The 19,074-nt window shown below is 47.6% G+C and overlaps 1 protein-coding gene across 1 annotated transcript; it reads left to right on the forward strand.

Moving 5' to 3' along the window:
* Positions 1-1,433: 1,433 nt before the first annotated feature.
* On the forward strand, positions 1,434-11,200 carry LOC146186464 (uncharacterized). Its single transcript, XM_084608051.1, has 3 exons — positions 1,434-1,768; positions 2,645-2,825; positions 11,007-11,200. Exons 1-3 carry the CDS (start codon positions 1,544-1,546, stop codon positions 11,198-11,200), a joined length of 600 nt encoding a protein of 199 aa, XP_084464177.1. The 5' UTR covers positions 1,434-1,543.
* The last annotated feature ends 7,874 nt before the right edge of the window (positions 11,201-19,074 follow it).

A 19,074-nucleotide genomic window follows, 5' to 3' on the forward strand; every position in this document is an offset into this window, starting at 1 on the left:
CACCACCGATAAAAAAAAAAAAAAAAAAAAAAAAAAAAAAAAAAAAAACATTAGGAGCGTTTAAATTATAAATTGGGCTGCTGCTTACTTATCACGACCTTTCAAGATTGCGACCTCGTACAGTACCTTTCTCGGTGAATCTGCCTTCGCATAGGTGCCGCCACCCAGTAGTCGACGTATCGCCGAACTCAGCACAGCCAGCTGTGTATGCCTGGGAGGATAGAGAAAGTAGATTTTATGAACACGATTTCGCGATCACTTGAATTGGGCTCACCCAAATTCAAAAATGTATAGAAGCCACAAAGCAGCGCCGTCATCTCCACTTCCACATAATGAGTGAATGCGGTCAATTAAAAGCGCGATCGAATAGTCTGGGTATAAAACCACGCAAGACTGTTTTATATCCTTGCAAAATATTCAAAGAATCATTACCACTGGAAAATGAATAGAAGAAAGCACCGTATATTCGGCTTTGAATTTCTCGAATTTGGACCGTAGGAATTGCAGTGATGAGATCGTACCAATCGTGATGTCACCTTTCATCTCAACTTAACGTGTCGCAGCAGGCTCGTATGTAGAGATGAAGAGGTGACAGAGCGATGCACACCCAATGTATCGGTCGCGTGCGTCAGCACTGAATGACTACGCGCCGAAATCTTTGCTGCGCTTTATCCAACATGAAACTGAGTATGAATAATGTGCTGGACATTTCTTCTAGTACTGCAGAGATTGAATTAATATACCTCCCGACCAGCCACTCTTAATAGTGCATGTGAAAATAATGTTGGATGGACCAAACGCCGAGTTCACATAAACGGGAAGTTCGAAGCAGGAGAGTTCGCATTAGCGAAATTTTGCTGTGTTAATGCTGTGGCAGAGGCTGGTTTGTGGCCATCACTATATGGTATAGATCAGTTGAAAAGAAAACAGGAGTTGCACCTACAGTTGCGTTCATGCTTATCCTGCATGCACGTGCATAGCCATCTTGGCGTCCTCACTGCTGCGTTTAGTATGCACTGAGGGATTCGTATGCGCTTGCTCATACTCATACATACACACATCCAGCGAGAACCGCGTCGTGCATCATGGAGTCTGAAATAAAGAGCACGATTTCGCCCTACGCAAAGTGTATGCGCGGTCTTTGAGAGGCAAGTCCGACCATGCTCACTGCTTCCGCGCTTGAGCACGCGAGTTCTTTCTTGTCGCCGATGTGTTGCCGTATGCGCCGACTCGCACGCGCGCTTGAGGTGGCCTCGGGTCTCGTGAGATGGCGACCGCGGAGAGCGCGGACTCCGTTTGCTGAGCGTGAAGGCCGCGCCACCGTGGGGACGGCGACGAGGGTTCTGCGCCCGTAAATCGCCGCGACGTCGGCAGAGATATTTATGGCAGCCGCGCTTGAGAGCTAAATTTATGAATAAATATTCCAGCCACGTCGTCTCCCCCGACCAGCCAAGCCGGCCCAGGGACGAGGGAGTGAACGGGCTGCTGCTGCCTGCCTGCCGCTGCCGATTTTGCTGCTGCTTTGCCGCACCGGCTTGTGGAAATGAAGGGAAGTCAGAAAGTAAGAAAGGAGTGCCTCTCGACGTCCCTGGGAAGCTGCCTGGTTGCCTGCTCGTGGCCGTACAAAAAGTGCGGCGTCGGGTTGCCCACCCTTTCCTCCTCTGTGTGCCCCGACTCCTTCGTGGCTTGGCTCGAGCTGTGCCCACACTTCCTCATGGGAGCCAACTTTCTCCTTCCTTTGGAAGAAGGCTGGGATCCCGGCAAAGAGGTAAATGGAAGCGAAGTTTTGACTTCTGTAGTTGTGCTGTCCACGCTGGCATGGACTTATGTGCTTATGTTCACTTTTCAGTATGCGTATTTTGTAGTTTCGTAGTTGGATGACTTATAAGCAGCCTCCTGTTCTACTGTCCTCTAAGCACGTGGTGGAGGGGCGGCGTGCTTGCGCATGAGCTGTCCCGTTTGTGTGCTTTAAGAAGGCGGACTTAGAAGTGACGCATGACGCGTTGACATTCTGAAAGCGCATGCAAAGCCACCCGAAGCCGTACTTTGTGAAGACGCATCAGTTTGATGGCCTCGGGTACTGCCCGGAGTACTAGTGTGCCCACAATTCAAGACAGCGAAATCAAACTTTATTTTATGGCTGATGACAGCACAGGTTGATATATAACCGCACAATCAGTCAGGAAGTGTCGTAGACTACTCTCGAAACGTGTGTCTTATTGAAGCATTTAAAAATATTTCACGTTGCTCAGTCATATATTATAGCTCGTCTAGATTTGTTTTTTTATACTTCCTTTTGTAAAAAAAAAAAAAAAGAAAATTAGCGTATCAACATTTGCATCCAGGAGTTTGCTGTCTTGTGCTGTCAGCTTTGTGAAGGCAAGAATTTATGGTAATGCTTTTTACCAGCTACAGTTCTTGAGGCAGTTCGTATCCAGTGAATCGTTCCTGCTCACTCCTTCGGTGTTGTGGGCAAAATGGCAATGCATTATTTTGGGTTACACCGCGCTGGAGCGCAAAAGACCCAAGTGCGGGACACGGCATGAACGCTGGTCCTATGTGTCCCTCTCTTGTAAAACTATATTGCACTTACCTAAACTAGTACCACACTTCTAATGCCTGTTTTATTTTATTCCGGTTATAGGCCTTCATCGGCATGGTAGACTCACCTGCTACAAATGATGCTAGAAGACGCCATATGTCATCGAAAGCCCCCTGGCCATGGAGGACGGAGCCATTCTGTGGATTACATAGCCTCGACATCCGGTGTTGCCCCAAGATGGTCGCCGCTCTTGAACAAGCAGGAGACCTGCGACATGGAGTTGGTGAGTGCAGCATCACATCCTTTCTTATTTGAGTGTGGTATTAAATTTTTATGGCAACATTCTGGATGAAAGTGACTCGTTCTCTAAACATGTAGAACGGTCATAAATTGATTGAAGAACACTGCACGTTGAATGCCAACAGCTTGCCTACACCAAGTTGTTCTGAAGCAAATAACAAGACTAGTTTAGTTGGTAAATATTTACTGGCATTATTTCCTTATTTTGAAGCAGAGTACTGTCCTGCCTGATTTATTTTCTATTGTTGTAGCAGCTGGAGTCAGTAACATGGTTTCAGCTACTCAATATCATTAGGTTGCTGGAGTATGCAAATAAATATATATTTAAACGAGTGGGGCGCCTTCCCAATCCAACACCTTTACCTTGAAAAACCATGCCTGAACCCCGTTTTTATTTTCTTTACCTGCAAAACCGTCTCTGGCTCCAGAATGAATTCAGAAATCCACATCGTTTTTGTTCTTGAAAGGGAATAATGCAAACTGATGATTCAATGAAAAGGTATGATGAGGTATAGAACATAGAGGTGCTTTTAAAAATAACGAGTGCGTTATGCTTCAAACATTTTCAAATGTTGCCTAATTCAGATTACCATGAGTGGTAGGCACCAGCAAGAAGAGCACGCTTTCTTACAGACAACACATGTTTTTTTTTTATTTATTTAAGACATTGAAGGCATGACATCATTTAGAAAGTAATTACGTCCCTGCACTTTCTCCTCGTTGCACGCGCGAGCTTATTGACAAGAAAATGTCAAGCCACACATATAACATGTGCAATGCGCTTGAACTCAGGTTGAAAACAGCTCTACCTCGTCGCTCTGGTCGAGGCTGGCTTTTTTTTTTTTTTAATTTTGATTCCAAGCTTCGAATTATTACTATTTCACCATTTGTTTTGTTTGATTAGGCTGCTCGTCTTCCTTGAGCCTGTTGACATACTCGATCACAGAGCAATTCAAGAATCATATGTCATCCTTTCCTGGATTTTTGAGCAGAATCTGTCTCTCGGCACCGCGGTTATAAACCATGCTCAACATGCCATTCTATAGTATTCATGCGGTACGTAAAGAAGCTTTAAATGACACCAAATAATGTCATTTTTCATGCTAATGATGCGCAAGACATTCCTGTATATGATTACGGATCACCACACAAATGTCAAGTGGTGATCCGTATACAGTAGTCTCACGTATCATTACAAAGGATAAACTTCAAACCCAAAAATTAGGTGCCTGTACTCTTGTAACAAATGTTCCTTCGTGTGCTGGATCTCGGGTTCTATAGTTTTAGGTGCATAAAATTGCAATTCTGGGTATTGAAATTAAGAGACTCCCACGCTTGAGACAAACGAGTGCAGCTAGGTGATTGATTCAGCATTGCTAATTTGCTGGAAGAACCAGTGACCAAAAAGACAATGTGATTTGTAATATTCTGAATGGATAACAATTACGTCATTGCCATGCCATCCTTGTTACCTCTTCTTAAGGCACGAAGTGAGCTGAAATCAGACAAGAACACATCAGAGCAGACCGTATTATTACACAGTGCCTGCCCCACCTGATCTTATAACGATTGGCTTCGAAGTGTTTGTAATGTCTACAACTGTATGGCAGGAAATGTGCCATCATCACCACCAGCCTGCCCTGTGCTAGCTGCATTCATGTGGTCCCTGCAAACTTTTTAATCTCATACACCCACCGAACTTTCACCGCCCCCTGCTGCGCTTGGCTTCCCTTAGAATTCATTGTGTGAAATGAGCTGCAATTTACTTCACACACTGGATCTTCAGTCAGCACGTTGTTGTAATACCATGAATACAGGCTGTGTGAACTAATGCTGACAGAGAATGAGACAGAAAGAATAATGGTAACGCAGGGAAGTTAACTAGGCGATGCTACGGTTTCTACCCTATACACATAGGAAAAGGGATAAAGTAAGAGAAATTGAAGATTAGAGCATAGTATGGAAAGCTTCTGTTGAAGCAGTTCGCCGTGAGAACACTGGGTGCTCACAGGGCGCGTTTAATATGTGGCTTATGACTATGTCCATTACGCATTTGAAAAGCATTGATTGGTTCTTTCTCAGACGATGGAATGATATATGCTTCTATAGAGGGCCAAACGCCTGGCGACCTCTCATCTCATATCTGTGAAATAAAGGCAAATAAGCATCTCTGAGGCTCAAACATAGAAGGGGGCATCATCATCATCAACTTTACTATGTCTACTGTGGCATGCATGTCCCACTAATGAAACCTCATTATCCTTGCCTTGTGCAAGCAGTGGTCACTTTATCCAGCAAACTGACTAATCTCACCTCTGCAGCCAACCATCGGCTACCCCCGGTTACTCCCGTTTCATTGGAATGTATTTATACTTTTCACGCATTTTTCACACTGCTAAAGGGGGTTGCTGACTTTACTAGCCCATTCCACCCGTAAATTAACCATTTCCTGTTTGAGTCTCCTCACCTTTAGATATTACTTGACATAGCCTTGCCATCTTCCTTTGGACGTCTTCCCATAACCTTCAGTCTTCACCAACTTCTGCTCATAGAACACAATTTCGGTTAACGTCCCTGCCTTCCCTCTTCCTGTTTATTTCTCCCCTCTTTCCATTTCCTAACTGTGCGTTATCCCCTCAACACGATCAAACAGATCGCAGCCTTCATTGTTCAGTTTTTCTTTCAATAGCTGTGACTTTGTACATCTCTCTTCTCTAGTCGTCCTTGATCCTTTCCTTTCTTGACACACTCTACATCCATCTCAGCATCTTCTTTTCTGCAGCTTTCACCTTTCGACGCTGGTCTTTTTAGGAGCATTGCTTCGCTTCCATACAGTGTTACATGCCTCACCACTTTTATGTACACTGGGCACTTTAGCTCAACAGAGGCCACCTTGTGACACAGAACAGACACCTTAAACAGCCTTCCAGGTTTTCCACGCTGCTTGGGATCTGCGGGTAACTTCCCCTTCCCTGCCTAAGTCGTCATCAGTTGTCGAAGCAATGTACTTTAATGCGTTTTTCACAGTTCTTCACAGCCACATGTACTCTCTTTTGGCCAGTTGACTATGGCCAATTCACAGACACCTTCCTAGTGTTTTTTTATGCTTCCAGCTTTGCTTCTGCACTCTAGTGTGATGTCAACAGTGTACAGTATACTCCACGGTACTTCTCTAACCTACTTTGTTGAAACATCCATAACCGTGCTAAAGACAAAATTGTTCAGCACAGAACCCTGCAGGTAGTTGCGAAGTAGGTTTTGTCCTTGCTTGTCTACACATTTCCGGAATTGTGCTCGTAAATTTTTCTGGAACGCTCCATGACGCTGGATTTTTGAACATATCATAATCTTTCTCCTGGTCTAATTAAAGCACGACGTAAACTACATGCTGTCTCGAATGGAATTGTTCTCTTCTCTGCCTGACGCTGAATATTGCAGTCGACTATAGTGACATGAAGGCAAATGATGGGCTCCCAATGCTTCCCTGCCTCTGCTGTCAGTCTTGTTTCTAACATTCTTTCACAGATCTGCATATTTATCGACATGTGCTTTGTTAACCTTGCATATCACCTGTGTTTAGGTTGGAATAATGACACTTTCCTTAATTCATCTGCCGCTTTTTCCTGTTTGTGGTATCCAATAATAGGCGAACACCTCAAAATTCAATCCCTTATTAGTTTGCCACATCATATATTCTACATTCTTCTCCTTCTTCAAGACCTTCATTGTTGACCTTTACTCATCCTTATGTGCTTCTTTCCAAACCAAGGACCAGGCAGGCCGATTATTATGGACAGAATTAAAACAGGTTAGTTTCTAAAAATTGCATTACCATGTGCTACTGCAAGACTACACAGATGGCCCGCTGAATACCGTTGGTTCCTTGAGGCCTATGATCAACCCTTAAGAACAACAGAAATCAAAGTAAAAACATCTCGACTTCATCGATAAAGACATCTCAACACACTTCATCGACGGATACAGAGCTTACTGCTCTTGGTGGCAACACTGAGTGCATCAATCAAGAAAGCCTCCGGCAGGCATCTATCTTCACTGGTTCAAGAGCACCCTTTTAGGCTTACAAGCTGCTCTTCGCGATGATCCCACGAGTTCATGAAAATTGGAGGGCTGCATCACATCAGTAAACATCACGATATAGTCTAGTAAGGGTTACAAGACACAGTGGCTTCACAGGCAGTCACCATGTGGATGAAGAAGCGCACTGCCTCCATGAAGAATATTATGTGTTAGTCCCTATGTGTAGAGTGGATGCAGCTTGCAAGCTCTGACCACTTGCATGAGAGATCACGCTTGCCTCTTGGAATGCCAACCAGTTTATAACGCACTTCCGCAACCCATCGCTGGTTACCCAACGCTTGTCCAGTTCAGTTCAGTTCAGTTCAGGCGTTCAGTCGTGTCCGACTCTTCGTGACCCTATGGACCATGTCACGCCACGCTTTCCGGTCTCTCACTATCTTCTTAACATCACATAGCTTCATCTGCAATGCCTCGAGAATGCCATCTAACCATCGCGTTCGCTGCCTACCCCTTCTCCGGCGACCCTCAACCTTTCCCAACATCAAATCTTTCTCCAGCGACTCCTCTCTTCTCATCAGATGACCAAAGTAGCTGAGCTTTAACTTTAGAATTTGACCCTCCAATGAGCAGTCAGGGTTTATGGTCGACAATATCGACTGATTTGATCTTCTGGCAGTCCAAGGAACTCTTAAGAGTCTTCGCCAGCACCACAATTCAAACGCTTCAATTCTTCGGCGGTCAGCCTTTTTCACAGTCCAACTCTCGCATCCATACATCACAACTGGAAAGACCATAGCACGGGTGATACGGATCTTGGTTGACAGACTAATGTCTCTGCTCTTTACTAGGCGGTCAAGGCTAACCATTGCTCTCTTTCCCAGAAGCAGGCGTCTCCTAATTTCATGGCTGCAGTCTTCTTCCGAGGTAATCTTGGCGCCCAAGAACAGAAAATCTGTCACAGCTTCCACTTCTTGTCCATTGATGCTCCAGGACTTGATAGGGCAAGACGCCATGATCTTCGTCTTTTTAATGTTCAGTTTAAGCCCAAACTTCTCACTCTCTTCTTGTACGCGCATCAGAAGTCTCTTGAGTTCCACTTCACTTTCTGCCATTAAAGTGGTATCATCCGCATATCTAAGGTTGTTGATACGTTTTCCAGCAATCTTCACTCCAGCTGAAGACTCGTCCAGACCGGCCTTCCTCATGATGCACTCTGCATATAGGTTAAATAGGCAGGGCGACAGTATGCAGCCTTGCCTCACCCCTTTCTCAATCGGAAACCAATCAGTAAGACCATGACCAGTTCTGACTGTGGCCTCTTGCCCTTCATAAAGGTTCCTGAGGAGACAGATGAGGTGAATTGGAACTCCCATCTCTTGGAGAGCTTGCCACAATCTGCTGTGATCTACGCAGTCAAACGCTTTCGCATAATCAATAAAGCAGAAGTAAATAGGTTTCTGGAACTCTCTTGCTTTTTCCATGATCCAGCGAAGGTTGGCAATTTGGTCTCTAGTTCCTCTGCCCTTGCGAAACCCAGCTTGCACGTCCGGAAGCTCCCGATCCACATACTGCTGCAGCCTACCTTGCAGGATTTTTAACATCACCTTGCTAGCATGCGAAATAAGCGCGATCGTGCGGTAGTTGGAACAATCTTTGGCACTGCCTTTCTTTGGAATGGGGATGTAAACTGACCTCCTCCAATCCTGTGGCCACTGCAGGGTTGTCCAAATCTTTTGACATAATGTATGCAGTGTGTTAACAGCGTCGTGGTTGAGGTTTTGAAGCAACTCAGCTGGAATACCATCAATTCCGCTAGCTTTGTTCTTAGCAAGGCTGGCTAAGGCCCATTCAACTTCACTCTTCAGGATGCCCGGCTCGAGATCAGTAATCACAACCGTCCTATGTTGGGCTTGCACATCCGGGTCCTTCTTGTACAGTTCTTCTGTGTATTCCTGCCACCTCTTCTTTATCTCTGAGGCTTCAGTGAGGTCCTTGCCTCGTTTGTCCTTTATCACGCCCAGCTTAGCACAGAAGCTTCCTTTGATATCTTTGATTGTCTTATACAGAGCTCTTGTGTTCCTTAATTGGCTGTTGTCCTCAACGCTTGTCCATGTTCGTGCAACCCGTCTCCTAGCCATGGTGTTCAACTTTTCACGGCGCATGGCTTGGAAAGGAGCCTACATCTTCAAATCTCGTCAATGCGAGCTTTGAAAAGGGCCACGGTGAGCTTAGCACCAAGTCGGATTTCAGTCCCTCACGTATAGATTTTCCATGGAAAAAGAAGTGTGATCAAAGCCCTCTCCCCCTTTTTTTTAAGTATTTCATCCCAGAGGAGTCAAGCACTAGGCCGAAACAAAGCTCGTACCCTTTGTAAAACCGGGGAGTACACTGGGAACGGACCTTGCATCTCCCGAATGCAAAGTGGATGCTCTACCACAAGGCCACCGCTTCGGTACAAGGGATGGCCACCAATGGGGCAGGTTCCCTAGAATTGGCTGGGTCATCTTTCCGAGCGCTGAGGTCCCGGATGGTCACACACCACAGTGAGCAAGGTTTGTTCCCATTGCCTTCCAAAGTAGACGCTGTTGTGAAAGCGTCTGGCCGCAGTGATCTTGCATTTCTGCACTAGTTTGTGGAATTGTAGGGTACTACTCGTTTTATACCCCGATTTTTTGGTCCGGTGAAACGCGCTGAGAAAGCTTCTTCAGGCAAAAAACGTTCGCTTGGAGTGAGGAAGCTCAACACAGTTTTGAGCTCTTCGAAAGCTCTTTATCAGCTAGTCCTGTCATTCAGGTGCTCAACTCATAATTGGACGTAATCGTCACCACGGATGCTTCGGACAAGGGTTTGGGGGCTGATGGCAAAGAGATGCGCACCGTTACATTTGCATCACGAACCTTCAGCACAGCAGAACGAAGGCATTCCTTGGGTGAGAGAGGTGCCCTTGTTCTTTTCGCATGCGAGCTATGCCATATTTACCTTTAGGAAAGAAAATTTGTGTTGTGCGCAGACCATCAAGCATTGGTTACCTTGCTTTCTTCGGCTGGTGCACTACGTCCTTCCCGCACCCTTACCTTCAACACAAGATGTACCCGGAAAGGTACCAGAAGGAATGTGATTTCTGCAAGACTGAGATAGGCACGCTCCAACATGTCATTGGAGTATGCAACTTCATCAAGGAAATCCCCCCACCTCTTACCTGCCCCACTACCCCACCACCCCATCCCTCATCCTTCCTTACCGAGCGATGGGAGACCTTGCTAACCAGCCCCGCGGTAGAAGACCAGCTCGTCCTGATCTCCAGGGGCCAGGCGGCCAGGGATGCATATGGGTCCCGTGAAGAGGGAACCACTCCCATCGACGGCGTCTAAGCAGACGTCGCATTTAGCTCGAGCAAATAAAGTTGTCTCTCTCTCTCTCTCTTCGATTACCCATATGGCCTGTTCGTTTGCGGTACTGCTCGAAATGGACCCTGAGGGCTTCAGCATGCACACCTTCCGACTATCGATACATAATAATCCTGACTGACTACCACTCGAAGTGGCTTGAAGTTGCATTGGAACCAACACTCACGTCGCACATTGTTGCTGGTTTCCTGCTAGGAGTATCCTGCTGCGAGGACTTTACGGACTAAATTGTAATGGACAAGGAACTGCAGTTCAGATCCTAAATATCCGAGGAATGTTTGCATGAGAGGACCACTACAACAGGCACCATACATCGTTGCTCTTCAATGTACATAACCGCAGGGGAACGGCGCAATCAAAAGGTTCAACAGGGTACTCAGAAATTATATACAAATGGCGGTGAGATTGAAAAAACGCCCTTTGCAGACTTCCTTGGTCGACTCTACACGCCACAACTGGTGTCTCATCTGCGAGACTCCTACCCAGTCTTCAATCCAGAACACTGCACAGTATTGATGAAATGCCTTCTGGAGGCGACCTACATACCACGGCTGTGCTGAAACCAGTTCACGAGTATTCGAGCCAAGCAGTCATGTACCAAAGAGCACATGGGTCCATTCAAAATAGTTAGAAAGAGAGGCCGAAATTTCTTTCTGCTAAGTGATCACAGCCGTTGCTGGTACCAGAAAACAGGCCTGACTCTACACAATCATGTGCAGTGCCTCCAAATGGTAAGCCAACTATACTTCTGAAACCAGCCCCAGCTGAAATGACATCCAGGTCCCATTCATCTTCTCCAGTGCTTGAAGCAATTCAACTCCTTAAAGCCACTTCACGGAAATGTGTGAAAATGCAAGAGAGCCACTGCGTGGAAATACAAGAGAGCGTCGCCCACCTGTCAGACCAATACTGACTTTATTGTGTCTCAATTCTCGTGCATACTGTGCTTGTACGTCCATCTCGCTTTATTTTTAAGCGGGAAGTAAAGTGTCGCACATAAGTTTCAGTTGCGTTTTTCCGACGATCTGGGCTGTCATCACCAGCAGTTCTCTGGTGATGACAGCCTTCTCTTTTCTCGAACCCGTGCTCTGTTGGAAATAAAGAGTCTACCCTGAGCTGCCATCTGGATCTGTTCATTCCCCCATCCGGATACCGGACACCACAGGTTCTCTTCATGTGAGCCCAGGGTGCCCGCCCAGAGCCTGCAGACCGGATACTAGGACACTTGCACGCCTCCTGTGGTATAGGCATGAATACGTTTCGAGCGTTGTAGCCCTTCATGAAGGGTCGACAACTTAGCCAGGCATTCGCTTGTACCTGTTTTACTGCTAGGTACCCGGCGACACCTTATGACAGGTGTCTTGCAAAGCTGCGCTCCAGACGACTGTGTCCATTGTTGTGAAGAGGCACCCAGTATTCTGTTTGTCAGTCTCATTAGGGCCAGTACAGACCCCTATATAGACGCGAAACCCTCAAGAGGTTAAGTACAGGCCACGAGACGCCTCTACTAATTAGGAAAATCGGTACATTTCTGACGACACTGGAGATCGAACTCGGTACTTCCCTCATGTGAGGTGAACGTTCTACCAGCCGATAAATTTGCTGTATCGCATTTGTATATGACTGGTTTTGCGTTCAAGAACAACTATCCTTTCGTGATCTTTTCTCAGAAAGCCCAGCACGTGTCAGCTTGCTGTACCAGTAAGCAGTATACATATCGCGTGCTGGAGCATCTTGAGGCACGCCTGTGACGGAGATGACAGGCCTTTCAAGCTGCATAGCGGCCGATTTCTGAACTGCGAAGATATTGATTGCGCTGCCTTTTTGCCCTTCTACGCTCTTCCGGGCTACAAGCTTCACGCCCGGACTAACTCGCCGGTTTTCTTCCCTGTAATAACAGTCTTGTATGTCTGTTGTTGCCTCATATATTGGCTAACAATGACGCCTCTGCGCGCAAGCTGATAAGGTGAACAGAACGCATTTCAACGTTCTTAAAATAAAGTAAAATAAAACAATATAAAAGAAAAAAACATCGCCGAGAAGCGCTAGGGTGGAGCTTTCGGCGAACATTCCAGATTTATCAGAGCCTGTCACCGCAACCTGCTTGATGACGCGTGAAAAAAAAAAAAAAAAACATTGATATAGCTAGCGGGGAGTGTCAGCTGTTACAGGAACAGCGAAAAGAGAGAGAGGGGCTATCAAGATGTTTCACTCGCCACGGAAGCTGATGACGTAACTTGGCGTTGCTCCTTGTATGGTCCACCCTTGAGGAGATTGGACCAGCCACCCTCCTCACCACCTCCTCATCTACACAGAGCCTGAATGCCTTGGCTCAAAACACATCAGGAGGTAGTGAGGAGGGTGGCTGGGGCCATTGCCATTGAAGACCTGCTAGACACTGCTACGTTTTTTCAAGGCATCTAGTCTGCACGGTAAGACGTCATTGTATCACTATCAGTGCTTACTCACTTCAGCTTCCCCTTTGCTCACTTCTCTTCATGACATTTATGCCCCCTTACAATTTCCCCCAGTGCAGGATAGGGAACCGGTTTCTTGTCCCAGTCAACCTCTCCCTCTTTTCTCATCCTCCTTCGCGGTATCCCGAATTGTTCCCTAATCGACATGGCCCTTCTTTTCTGAGGGTTACTTCTATCATTTAGCTTCGAAAACACTCCCTCCCGTCCTGTCTTAATTTCAAGGCTTTTCCATAACCACCTTGTTTTGGCCTCAGTCGAAGAGGGGATACCTAGAGGTAGGCGCATAGCCACAAATGTTTTCAGGAGCGTAATACGCCGGTGGTAGAAAAACATTTGCATACAAAGGCCGAAATGGGGGGAGGGCACAAAAAGTTTCGGCGGTCTGATAACAAAAACCTCCCTAGCTACGCAGGGAGGTATGCAGCTATGGTATGCAGCCCTGCAGTCCGCAGGGGTGCATACCATAGCTGTTACATAAAAGCTACGTATGTTGCTCAAGGCTAGAGGTGTTACCTACCTTTGAGCGTAGTTCCTAGAGAACCACTTCTGAATTACGCGTCGTCGGCGTTGTCGGCGTAGTAGTTGGTGTAACCGGCCACCTGCCGTTTGTAGTAGGTAGCAGCAGAAAGAACCATGGCCTATACTTCGGCGAACAGCTAGCAGAATTAAGATATGGAAACATCCTCGGTATGCTTGGAGAGAAGCAACTGGGATTGATCATAAGAGGCAACAGCCGGTGCAGAATAACTTGATGCGGTGTAAAGAGTGCAGGGGTGTTTGCAACTATAATGTGGCCGCCACAGGAAGAACACAGAGGGTGCCTACCATAGGAGGAGGAGGTTGTGACAGTTGCCGAACAATGCACGGCCTGAAAATGGTGCTACGAGAAGAACTCGAAAGGTGGCTGCCGTGAAAAGAGGAGGTTGTGACGAGGGCCGAAAAAGGTGCGACCTGAATGTCGTGCCACGCGGGAAGAGCCCAGAGGGCGGCTACCGCGAAAGCAGGAAGTTACGACGAAGACCGAGGAATGCGCAACCTGGGGCTTGTGCTGCAAGAAGGAGCGAAGGAATGGATACCGTAAAAGTAGTTGCGGCGAGACCCTGCGGGAAGATCACTGCCACTTTAAACACCCAAACGGTGGGTATCGTTGAAGGAGAAAGCTAAGACGAAGTTCCAAGGTTGCGCCAACATCGGGTGGATCTACAGGAATAATCAGGAAGGTGGCTCCGTGCAGGAAGGAGGTTGCGACAAGGGTTAAACAATGCGCGCTCTCAGGCAGGTAGTGCTATGGGAAGAACCAGGGTGGTGCTATCATGAAGGGAGTAGGTTACAAGGGACGAAGCATGCTCGATCTGCAGGTGGCACGACGGGAAGAAACCGGAGGGTGAGAGGACCATGGTTACGACAAGGGACAAACAATGCGCGATCTCATGATGGAGCTATGGGAGAACCCGGGGGGTGGGCACCGTGAAGGAAGCAGGTTGTGAAAAGGGCAAACATATACGATCTCAAGTCGATGCTACCGGTAGAACCCATGGGGTACCTACCGTGAAGGGAGCAGGTTATGACAAAGGTCAAAGAAGGCGCATGTAAGGGACCGATGGGCACAACGGATTAGTGCGGGAAGTCGGAGAAAATATGTGTCTATGAGCCCAGTTCCTCTTTGTTCTGGTAGCATGAGTGGACGCAGGTGGTGTGCAGACAGAAGGGCGCCGCGAGGTGCGGGGTGCGTTACTATAGCTGAATGTCAGACAGTGAGTCTCCGAAGAGGGAGGCATAGACAGCAATATGCACACCAGCTTGAGCGCGCCGTCTCAACCCCGCGGTCGCAGGTGAGACGCACATTCACGCGGGCACCCGATGGAATGCGGTGGCGAGCGCCAAACAAAAGCGCTGCACTCTTGACAACAGGTGAGCCGTGGCAGGACCGCTGACCACTCTTTTCTTTTTCTTTTTGTACACTGGGTTGAACGCTCTGTCTCGACCTCGCAGTCGCAGGTGAGACGCTCGTACACGCAAGAGCCCGATGGAATGTGGTGGCGAGCACTAACAAAAGCGGTTCACTCATGATGACAGCCGAGCTGTGCCAGAACCACTGACCACTTTTTTCTTTTTCCTTTTTGGTAGGGTGCTATGGGAAGAAACCGGAGGGTGGCTTCTGGGAAGGGAGCAGGTAGAGACAGGGCCTACGAATGTGCGATCTGCAGGTTGTACTACAGGAAGAACGCGGAGGGTACCTACCATAAAGGGAGGTTATTAGGACAGCCTGAGAATGTGCTCTTTGGAGCTGATGCTACGGGAAGAACCAGAAGGATAGCTACCATGAAACCAGCAGGATATGACGAGAGTTTAAGAATGTGCGATAACAAGTGTCTCTACGGGAAGAACTCAGAGGGTGGCTACCATGAAGAGAGCAGGTAACGACAATGTTCATAAAATACGCGATCAGCACGTAGGGCTACGGAAAAACCCGGAGGGTCGCTACCGTGAAGGAAGGTTATTTCAAAGTCGTAAGGATGTGCTAACTGCAGACCTTGATACGGGAATAACACGGATGGCTGCTATCGTGAAGGTAGCAGGTTATAACAAGGGCCAAACAATTCGTAATATGCCGATGGTACTAGGGGAAGAATTTGGCAGGCGACTACCTTGAAGAGAGGTCTAGATATTATGGTACGGAAGGAACCCAGAGTATAGCTACATGAAGCAAGTAGGTTTTGACGAGGGCCATAGAGCGAGCTATCTACAGGTGGTGCTACGGGAAGAATATAGTGTGCCTTGTCAAGGGAGCACGTTATAACGATGGCCAAGAATAGCCGTTCTGAAAGCGGTGGTACGGGAAGAATCTGGACGATGGCTGTACTGTGAAGCCTGAAGGTTAGCACGAGGGCCAAAGCATATTCGCTCTGCTAGTGGGTACGGGAAGAGCCTGGAGGGTGCCTATAATGTGAATGGAGCAGGTTGTGACGAGTGCCAAAAATACGCGGGCTGCAGACGATGCTACGGAAAGAACCCGGAGGGTGGCAAAACCGCGAAGGGAGCAGGTAATCACGAGGGCCAAGGAATACTCTATCTGCAAGTTATGGTGCGGGAAGAATCTGTAGGGTGGTTATACCATGAAGGGAGCAGGAGATGACAAGGGCCAAAAAATACATATTCTGCAGTGGGTGCTTGCTTCGGGAAAAATATGGAGAGTGGATACAGTCGAGGGAGTAGGTTATGACGAGCTAGGGCCAAATAATACTCGTTGTGCAAGAGGTGGTACGGAAGAATATGGAGGATTACTATAGCATGAAGGGCGCAGGATATGACGAGGGCCCAAGAATACGCGAGGTGCAAGTGATGCTACGGGAAAAATATGGAGGGCGGCTACTGTCGATGGAGCAGGTTATGATAAGGGTCAGAGTCCGCTACTTGCAAGTGATGCAACGGGAAGAATATTGAACGTGGCTACCGTGAAGGAAGAAGGCTATCACGAGGGCCTAAAATTTGCCATCACCAGCTGGAGCTACGGGAGGAATACATGGATGGTGGCTACTGTCAAGGGAGCAGATTATGACGAGAGCCAAATAATGCGCGATTTGCAGGTGGTGCTATGGGAAGAATATGGAGCGTGGTTACTGTCAAGAAAGCAGGTTATGAGACGCGGGCCTGAGAATGTGCACTCTGTAGATGCTGCTACGGGAAGTTTATGGAGGGTGCCTTGTCAAGGGAGAAGGTTATACTCGAAGAATACTCGTTCTGCAAACAGTGGTATGGTAAGGATCTCAACGGTGGCTATACCGTGAAGTGAGGAGATGATGGTTAGAGACAAAGCATACCTGCTCTGCAAGTGGATACGGGAAGAACCTGGAAGGTGGCTATACCATAAAGGGAGCAAGTTATGACGAGGGCCAAAGAATGCGTGGTCGGCAGATAGTGCTGCGGAAAGAACGCGGAGGTTGGCTAAACCGTGAAGGGAGTAGGGTGTACAAGGATGGCCAAAGAATATTTTTTCTGAAGTGGTTGTACGGGAAGAATTTTGATGGTGGTTAACCGTGAAGGGGGCATACTGTGAAGAGGGCAGAAGAATATGCGATCTACAGATGGTGCTACTGGAAAAATATGGAGTGTGGCTGCTGACAAGGGAGAAGACTATGACGAGAGCCAAATCATACTCGTTCTGCAAGTGGTGGTACGGGAAGATTCTGGAGGTTGGCTACACTGGAGGGAGCAGGTTATGACGAGGGCTTGAAGGCTACTTGAAGGACCGGAGGGTGGCTTCCATAAGGGGAGCAGGTTATGACAAAGGCCAAAGAATACTCCTGCAAATGGTGGTAAGGGAAGAATATAGAGGGTAACTACCGTGACGGGAGAAGATTATTACAGGGCCTAAATTTTGCTAACTGCAGGTGGTGCTGCGGGAAGAATATGGAGGGTGGAATGACATCAGAGCAGGTACGACGACGCCAAAATAATACTCGTTCTGCAAGTGCTGGGTATGGAAGAATCTAGAGGGTGGCTATACCGTGAAGGAAGCAGGTTATGACGAGGGCCAGAGAATACGCGTTCTGCAAGATTGCATCGGGAAGAATATGGAGGGTGGCTACAATCAAGGAAGCAGGTTATGACAAGGACCAGAGAATACATGTTCTGCAAATGGTGGTACGAAAGAATCTGGAGGAGGGCTATAGCATGAAGGGCGCAGGATATGATGAGGGCCAAAGAATATGCGATGTGCAGATGGTGCTACGAGAAGAATATGGAGGGTGGCTACAGTCAAGGGTGCAGGTTATGACGAGGGCCAAAGAATACTCTTTCTGCAAGTTGCGGTGCGATAGAATCTGGAGGATGGCTATAGCATGAAGGTCGCAGGATATGACGAGGACAAGAAAATACCCGATGTACAGATGGTGCTACGGAAAGAATATGGAGGGTGGTTATTGTCAACGGCGCAGGTTATGAGAAGGGCCTAAGAATGTGCGATCTGATGGCGGGGCTACGCGAATAACCAGGAGGATGGCTTCCATGAAGGGAGCAGGTTAAAACAAGAGCCAAAGAGTCCGCTACCTGCAGGTTTTGCTACAAGAAGAATATAGAGCGTGGCTACCGTGAAGAAAGAAGGTTATTACGAGTGCCTAAAATTTGCCATCAGCAGATGGAGCTACGGGAGGAATACATGGACGGTGGCTACTGTGAAGGAAGCAGGTTATGACGTGAACCAAAGCGCGATTTGCAGGTGGTGCTACGCGAAGAATAGGAAGAGTGGGTACTGTCAGGAAAGCAGGCAATCAATGTCGAGGGCCAAATAATACTCGTCCTGCAAGTGGTGGTTCGGAAGATTATGAACGGTGGCTATACCGTAAAGTTAGGAGGTTATGGCTATGGTCAAATCATACTCGCTCTGCAAGTGGTGGCACGGGAAGAACCTTAAGGTGCATATACCGTGTACGGAGCAGGTTATGACGAGGGCCGACGAATGTGAAGTCTGCAGATGGTGCTACGGGAAGCACCCGGAGAATGGCTAAACAGTGAAGGGATCAGGTTGTGACGAAGGCCGAGGAATACCTTTCTGCAAATGGCAGTAAGGGAAAATTCTTGAGGGTGGCTATAGTACCATGAAGGGTCAGGCTATGACGAGGACAGAAGAAAGCGCGATCTGCAGATTGTGTTACTGAAAGAATATGGAAGGTGGCTACTGTCAATTAAGAAGGTTATGACGATGTCTATGAATACTCGTTCTGCAAGTGGTGGTATGGTAAGGGTCTGGACGGTGGCTATACCGTGAAGTGAGGAGGTTATGGCTAGAACAAAAGCATACTCGCTCTGCAAGTGGTGGCACGGGAAGAACCTGGAGGTGCATATACCGTGTACGGAGCAAGTTATGACGGTGATCGAAGAATGCGAGGTCTGCAGATGGTGCTACGAGATGCACCCGGAGAGTGGCTAAACAGTGAAGGGAGCAGGTTATGACTAGGGCCAAAGAATACCTTTCTGCTAATGGCGGTACGGGAAGAATATGGAAGCTGGCTACTGTCAAAGGAGAAGGTTATAACGGGGTCCATAGAATACGGGTTCTGCAAGTGGGGTTACTGAAAGAATCTAAATGGTGTCTATGCCGCGAAGGGAGCAGCTTATGACGTGAGCCAAAGGATACGCGCTCTGCAGCTGGTATACGGGAAAAATATGAAAGGTTGTCACGGCAGCAGGTTATAACGAGGACCAAAAATACTCGTTCTGCAAGTGGCGGTAGTGGAAGATGCTTGCGATTGGCTGTACTCTGGTGGGAGCAGGCTATGATGAGAGCGAAAGAATGCGCGACCTGCAGGTG

Source organism: Amblyomma maculatum, chromosome 6 (assembly GCF_055883805.1).
Source record: "Amblyomma maculatum isolate TAMU_Amacu chromosome 6, ASM5588380v1, whole genome shotgun sequence".
Lineage (NCBI taxonomy): Eukaryota > Metazoa > Arthropoda > Arachnida > Ixodida > Ixodidae > Amblyomma > Amblyomma maculatum.

Excerpts from the sequence above, each read along its gene's own strand:
- LOC146186464 (XM_084608051.1), top strand. The coding sequence starts at position 1,544 with ATGAAGGGAAGTCAGAAAGTAAGAAAGGAGTGCCTCTCGACGTCCCTG. Across the intron at positions 1,769-2,644 it reads GCTGGGATCCCGGCAAAGAG|GCCTTCATCGGCATGGTAGA; the intron begins GTAAATGGAAGC and ends TTCCGGTTATAG. Across the intron at positions 2,826-11,006 it reads AGACCTGCGACATGGAGTTG|TGCCTCCAAATGGTAAGCCA; the intron begins GTGAGTGCAGCA and ends AATCATGTGCAG.